Source organism: Silurus meridionalis, chromosome 27 (assembly GCF_014805685.1).
Source record: "Silurus meridionalis isolate SWU-2019-XX chromosome 27, ASM1480568v1, whole genome shotgun sequence".
Classification (NCBI taxonomy): Eukaryota; Metazoa; Chordata; class Actinopteri; order Siluriformes; family Siluridae; genus Silurus; species Silurus meridionalis.
In genome coordinates, this window is record NC_060910.1 from 14,117,272 (window position 1) to 14,125,200 (window position 7,929).

Here is a 7,929-nt window from a genome sequence, read left to right on the forward strand (position 1 = left end):
AGCAGAGCACTCAAGGAGCTTTGAGCTCACCTTGTCTGAATAGATGGACATGCGAGTGGTCAATCCCACTACAGGTATGCGATAGAATCCTGCTGTGTAGGACACTGGTGTTGGGGTTAGATGGTCATTAGACTGAGGAGGATGGCTCACCAAAATGGCATAGACCTGAAAATGGAGGGGAAAACAGATGACAATTATTTAAACATCAACAGAAATCAATCAAACTATTTTTTCTTATTTGAACATAGTATATCAATTAATATGTTAAAAATCTTAATAGATTATTGATAGTGTGTCTGTGTGTATAAGAAAGAGAGAGAGAGAGAGAGAGAGAGAGAGAGAGAGAGAGAGAGAGAGAGAGAGACTAGTATGTTAATATGTTAATCTTCTTTGATGTGATATGCACATCAGAATCAGAATGCATTCTCTCTCTCTCTCTCTCTCTCTCTCTCTCTCTTTTTCCTCTCACTCTGTGTCTCTTCACCAGAACAAAGCAGCCGGAGGGCTGACGCCATGTTGGCCTCATTTTCAGTAAAAGCGACCAGTCGGACTCATGATGACCACTTTTGGAGTTAACAACATTGTGTCCATTTACTTGAAGTAACAATCACAATAATGTATTTGGTTGAATTAAATTATGTCCTGTGTGTTTGTGTGTGTGTGTGTGTGTGTGTGTGTGTGTGTGTGTGTGCATGTCCTGAATGTTAATTATTCCCAAATGAGTGTGAAAACATAATTGCTTATAATCAGTCTGTAAAAGAAAGAGAAAAGAACTTATTTACATTTAGAAACTAATCAACAGTCATTAACTTGCTGAGTGTCCTCTGTTACCCTCCTATATACATGGTCACGTTGGTACCCTGCATGTCCTTTACTGAGTTTTGGTGGTCAATGAAGTCAGAAAGAAAAAAGTCTGATTTTGTCTAATTTAAAGTTTTCATTATTATAAAAATGCAGTGCGGTTTAATTTTGCATATTGAATGAGATGCACTGAAATATGAATTATGTTGATTTATAAATACAGAAAGCTCTGTCCCTCTGTACTGTATATCTATACTTATGTCCAGTAGGAATTTTGCAATTTTTTTTAAAAACTATTTGATCAAATTAAAAATGTATACAATTATTTTGTTGAAGTGCAAATGAGTAAATAGATAGATAGATAGATAGATAGATAGATAGATAGATAGATAGATAGATAGATAGATAGATAGATAGATAGATAGATTAAATTGTTTTTTTTTCAGAAAAAATGCAATTAAAAGCAATTATAGAATACTCTGTAAATTATTATTTGCTTTATTTTAACCTTATCTTTTATTTTATTTTTTCAAAATGCGCATGAAAGTGCGTTTTGGGTGGACTCTACAGGTAGACACAATTATTTTTGAAACAGTACTCATTAGTTCTAGCGAAAATTATTTGCGGGTTCTGGTGCACAGATATGGATTCTTTTTCTACCTGGTTTGAGATGAGGTCTTCACACACGGACAGGGCCATCTGAATGGCGTTGGGTTTATGCGTGACGGAGATCGCGTTCATCTTGAACTTGTCTTTGCCATAGATGTTGTTGGCCTGGGTCACCGCGTCCTTGAACACCTGTTCGTACCGCTTTTGGCTCAACACGGCGCCGATGTTGACGATCTTGGGCTCGCAGCCGCCCCGTGCACACGAGCAGGACACGAGAAAGGCGAAGAGAACCAGACGCATGGTTTTGTCTGCCTCTAGAGCCGCGCGGATTAGCGAGCTGTCATGCACAGGTTCTGTCGATGAGACCTGAAGCACCCGGGTTCCTGGTGAAGCACAGGAATGCGATCACATTGACGTGATCTGGTTGTGCGCGTGCTTTCTTGGTCTTTTTTTTTCTGCTTGTAAGAAAACGCTGTAAATCACAATCACTATTCTGCTTCTTGGACTGACGCTCCTGTTGATATTTTCCTCAAAGAATCATATAATGAACTGGTAGAAATAAAGAAAATAACGATTATATGATCTAAAAAAAAGTCCACAGCGTTGGTTTACTCGGATTCGTTTCTCCTTATGTTATAAGATATTTTTTGTCTCGTCGCTTTGGTGTGGCTTCATTCGGGTCCGGTGACCTGAGGCTCGCAATGATCTCCGCTGTCCTTGGTGCTGAACGCGTGCGCGCTCTCGGATGCGCGCTCCCGTTTAGATTCCTCCTGATTAACGCTTTATAAATCACAAACCCAACAGCTTTTCCTGCTTACCAGTGTGTGTGTGTGTGTGTGTGTGTGTGTGTGTGTGTGTGTGTGTGTGTGAGACACTGTTATTATTAAGCTATTTTCGGTATTCTTACCCTATCATTAGAATATCTTGCTTCAATTAATTCACATCCATTCCCTAGCAACGTCAGTGCATGCAATGGCTAGTTCCTTTCTAGATCAAGCAGGTCAACCTCAGGTTTCAATTCAACATATGAAAGGCCTTTTATATATATTTTAACAAGACCCTGGGAACACACCTTCTACCCATCAACTTTGCGCTTTATTTAACCTTCCATGTCAATAAATCAACCTCTTTTTTATTTCCTAGCATTTACCATTCATCACGGACATTATAGACGGACAAGGTGTTTTTCACCTTTTCCTTTTTACACCAGGAGTGAAGGATGCCTCTGTAATCAATAAGATCCGCGCTCTGTCCATCACACGGCGCGAGAACGCGGATATGCCGCGGCAACGCGCGCGCAAAAAAAATCACCGAGACCCTCGTTACCAAGGAAACAAGCTTCTGTGTGTGTGTGTGTGTGTGTGTGTGTGTGTGTGTGTGTGTGTGTGTTTCATTCTCTTTTAACCAGCCTAACTTAGTATTATGAATCAACCCCTAAATAAAGCGGTTTTATAAACAAACATATTTCGTGTTTTAGTGTATTTAAATCTTCTATTAATAAAAAAAAATAAATAAACAGACAAAAATTGTAATCACTTGCAAATCAGCAGATGAAAATGCTTCTTTTGGTTGTTGCAATTTGATTACATCAGTAGTTATTCCTGGTTTCTGGTTGGGAATGCATCACCCACAACCACAGAGAGAAAAATCTTACTATCGTCAGACATGGATAGAATTTTGATGACCTGCTCTTTCAGTCCTTCATCCCACAATCCCCTGGTACATCAATAATCCACAAAATACCAACTGTCGGGCATTCTGTCCTCCTTATTCCCTGATTGCATAATCAATACTGGCAGATGAGATTTTGGGAATATACTATTTATTTACAGATAAAACACACATGGACAGATGGAAGGAATATTAGTCATACAAAAGAAGCATGCACATGTGTACATGCTTGTGTACTGCATGTTGGACATGAAAAGAGGTGTGAAAAGATTGGCATCAATAGGGCTGTAAATGTACAATGCACATTTGAGACTATCACTTCCACTTCATTATCTGTTGAGACTGTTCCCCCTGCATCATTTGTGCACTTTTGTTTCCAGAAAAAAACCAAGGCAGGGATAAGAGAAGGTGGCAGTTTCATTGCTCGGGCCCTGAGATGCTTCCAGCTTCCAATAAATGATACGCGTGCAGTCATTTTCAAATTGAGTCTCAGCTCTCAAAGTGTCAGCTTGGATCAGGCTGCATGGCTTCACTCCCTGTACAATTTCAGCAACTTGCAGATCTATTCATAGCAATGGATTGCACACGTCTAATACATCATCTACCTTCTTATTCTGGTTTTAATCAATTTTAAGGTAGATTTTATTGTAGCTATTTTTGAGGTAGATATGTTGGAGATAATCAGAGCCTTGCCTAATTTACATAATAACAATAAAAGATCTCCTACAGAGCTTGGAGGAAAGCACAACATGAAGAAAAACAGAAGAAAAACAGCTACTTTGCAGAAGAAGCATGCATGATTATATTGTTGTAGCATAGGTTAAATGCATGCTTAATTTGAACTGCTCTGCCCTGTGTAAAGGCTAAACCAGAAGGATGCCGATTCTCGATTGTCTAGCACAACAAAAGACCTTTAGAGCTTGTGCAGTTCCTTTAGCACAAGACCTGGAAAGGACAGTTGGAGCTTTAGCAATGGACACCTTTTTAATACTGTAAATAGATTTCTGTGCATACTGTTAGCTTTCTTTAGCATGCTTCCTGAACCTGTAGTACTAGTCTGCACATCTCATTTAAAAAGCACCAAAATTAAACAAAGGAAAACAAATACTTCTGCTGTGAGTATTTTAAACAAAAAGATGTTCCTGTTTCACCCTTCAACTACAAATCAGAAATCAGGATACACTTTCCAAATGTCCTTCATGCATTATGACATTGCAGTTATTCTCTAGCACGTACAGGTACATGGATCAGACGTGTTTGTAACACTAAAAGGAGGTGACTGTGTAGAAGGCGGCAGATTCGGAGAAACAGCGCCACATCGTGGATATGCTAAACACAACTCTTCACAGGGGCAAGGAATGAAATATAAACAAAATAATCAAATAAACACAGATATTTATGGGAAATTAGGATTGTGCTGTTCAACAAATGGCCTGGATGAGGCATAACATCATGACCACATGCTTAATTTTGTGTTGTTCTATGCTCGTATGTTGGATCGGACTCGCTCAAATCCTTACGCTTGCTCATTTTTCCTGCTCCTAACACACCAAATTTTAAGACAAATGTTCACTTGCTGCCTGATATTTCCCACCCATTAACAGGTGCCATGATAATCAGTGTTATTCACTTCACTGGTCATAATGTTATGATGTCATTATGTAATGCTGTTCAGTGTATTTTTTTATACAAATTATAAACTAATGTTGAATGCTCTATCAATTACAACTCAATTAATGAACATCTATTCATTAAATGTTCTAATTAATTGAAAGCTGAATTAATAGTTGGTTCAACCTGGGTATTCTGTATGCTTTCGGAAGGTGGGAGGAAAAGCACTGGGATTAAAGTGAGACCCTTGAGCTAGGAGGTGGCCAAGCATCTCGTTCTTTTACAGTCAATTAGGATAAATGATCAATGCTAGTTAGTTTGTAGCATTGTGACTCAGTAGAACTGTAAATGTGGTCAAAATGAACAAATATGATGACTAATAATTGTGTTGCACAATAGCTTAAAGTTGGACCAGCTGATAAAAGCAGTGGTGAGCCTTCTCACTAGGAAATATCAGAGGTACTGAATAAAATCCTTTCCAACTAGAATTACTGAGTATTTACATGTAATTTTCTGCTGGCAAGCAGAAAAGTTTTGAACTGCTCAGAGCTCAGCACAGGGCTGTGTGGGAGAGTACAACATACGCTTTGGTGGCTTTCTGGTTAATTAAAGGTAAATCCCTGCCAGAAAAAAATGACTGCTTACACAGTTAGAGCCAAAGACACAGACAAACATTGGCAGCTTTATGAACTAGTGTTCTGGAGCGAGCTGAGAGAAATCTGCTGCAAATACAAACGAGAGATCCAAATGCTAGACTATGTCTCAAAAGCAGAATTCACAGCCGAAATACTACTTAAATCAGTTTTGTAGCACCACCTAGCTGTGGTACAGTCAGTAGACAAAATCCTATAAAATATGTAGAGCTTTGAAATATTTCTGCATAGGCTCCATTTCTATTCTGATTGCAGCAGATCACTGTGCAAGCAGCTGCCACACATCAGGTATGTTTATAAATGATTCACACATATAAATCTATAATCAAGCTGTTCTGAGATCTTTTATTCTTGATTAATGTGGGATTCATTTGGGGGGTTTCTGAAGCACAAAGAGTGTGTAAGGTGACACAAGCCATGAGACACAAACCTTATTTCTAATGAATGTTTCGAAATGATCAGTCACTCGACTCCTTTTTGTTGATTTAGACCATGATACATTTGCAATGTAGTTTAATCAAAATCCGAAAACAAATTCAGCACTCTGAAGAACTGGTCAAAATATTGCAGAATTTGTTTAGGCAAGGAAAAAATGCTATCGAACCATTTGGCCACCAAAAGAGTCGAATTTAAATGGTAAACTGTGCCAAATGATCTGACTCTATGAAAGAACAAGTGCAAATGAATGATGTTAAACACAGTTTACACAATGTAAAATTACTTATATTTATAATGCAACATTTTAATATTATTTACAGCATTTATAGTGGCATGTATACTGACACATTATATATACACAGTAACACACAAAACTAAGTACACCCCTTCCATTTTAGCAACCATTTTAGTGTATCTTCTTAAGAGACAATACTAAAGAAATGAAACTTGAATATGTTTTATGAGTAGTCAATGTGCAGCTTGTGTAGCAGTACAGATTTACTGTCCACTGACAATAACTCAACATATAGCCATTATTGTTTAAATAACTAGCTGTGTGGAGATGGAAAGACGTGGAAGATGTTCCTCGGTGCAAAACCCATTATAGCTCGCTTGGAGTTTGCCAAAAGGCACCTGAAGGACACTCAGACTATGCAAGATTCTTGCAAAAGGTTTGAATACTTCCTGAATGGACTCTCTTTCTCTCTCTCTCTCTCTCTCTCTCTCTCTCTATATATATATATATATATATATATATATATATATATATATATATATATATATAGTCAGTGAATTTTAAATCATCCCTCATTTAGTGAGCTCTAAATTGTCCAGTTCCTTAATTATTGTTGATAATATTGAAATTAAATGTTTTTTAATTATGTCTCAATTTTTCTCTTTATTCCAGGTATAAAGTACAATATGCCTACCAGCTCTGGGTGGTGAAAGAAACCCAAGATCGAAGAGGAAACCCACACAAACACTGCCAGAACAAACAAAAGTCTGCATAATCAATAATCCAAACCCAGGAACAAGGAACCCTGGAGCTCTGTGGAAGGATGAGAACTTAGATGTTAAAGTTACATGTTACCCTTTAATAGTCCTAATAACATGACTTCAGTTACTGATAATAACAGAAAACCCTTATTTTTCTAAACGGCAATCTAGCACGATGAAACAAACTAGCTAAATTCAGATAGCTTACTCTCACAATCCTTATTCTTACATGCCATCATAAATACAAAGTAGGTTTACATAGATTGTCACCTGTTGAAGATGTAGTAGGTAAATTTCAAACATTTTAGGATTAAAAACACTATGAACAAATCAGGTATTAATATCTAGAAATTACATGAAGTTTATCTTGTAAAGAAATTCTACTTTTATTTTATTGTATTAATGTTAAAGTATTTGCACCTTCCTATTCTACCTGCTGATAATAGTGAAGTGGGATTTATTCTTTGCTTCAAAAAAAATCCCACATCAACTTTTAGGCCAATACCAGTGATGCCATTGTAATTGTATCAAATTCAAAAATTAGGATCTGAAATCTGGAAATAAATATGAAGGGAACAGGCCATACCTGATTATGGAACTGCTTATCAGTCAAGCTTCCAATTACTTTTAAGACTGTGAACATTTAGGGACTATAAAAAAATGGCTGTAATTCCTACATATCATTATCCTTGTTAAAACTAGAATTTATGCTGCAAGTCTGCATTTCAAGCTTGATTAAATCATTTCAAATTCACTGTGCTTGTAAATAAAGAAATGAAGGGTTCTTAAGTTAAGAATCTGAAGTGTTTTGGTGAACTGGGATGATTGGATGCTGTCATCGCCCCACTCTTACTCATTCACTCAGGTTTGTTTATGTGTGGCAGGCTGTCTCTTATCCCAGAGATCCCTCATGTCTGGGAAATCTTTTGGCTCTTTGTTTTAGTAAAGCTTGCTATAGCCACTGTACAGTGTATTTAACTTTTATGTAACAAAAAGGATCTATACCAATAATCCATGTTTCTTTCTCCCTGTCACCCCTACTCTCCTTCTCTCTCTCTCACTCTCTTTTTCTCTCCAGGGTACCAGTGACCAGCAATTCTGTCACTTTTTTCTTTCTGGCTTTGCCTGATTCATCCCAATCTGGATGAAT

At 37.4% G+C, this 7,929-nt stretch overlaps 1 protein-coding gene across 4 annotated transcripts in view; it reads right to left on the minus strand.

Annotated features, from left to right (window-relative positions):
- grin1b (glutamate receptor, ionotropic, N-methyl D-aspartate 1b) overlaps positions 1–2,240 on the minus strand; it is a 34,024-nt gene extending 31,784 nt beyond the window's left edge. The window contains exons 1-2 of one of the 4 annotated variants that reach the window (XM_046841740.1): positions 1,462–2,240; positions 31–165 (exon numbers count right to left, since the gene is read on the minus strand). In XM_046841740.1, coding sequence (XP_046697696.1) covers positions 31–165; positions 1,462–1,710 — 384 coding nt within the window. In that variant the 5' untranslated portion in view covers positions 1,711–2,240. The remainder of the gene's footprint in view (positions 1–30; positions 166–1,461) is intronic. The other 3 variants (XM_046841741.1, XM_046841743.1, XM_046841744.1) reach the window with 3 other exon arrangements.
- Between the last annotated feature and the right edge of the window lie 5,689 nt (positions 2,241–7,929).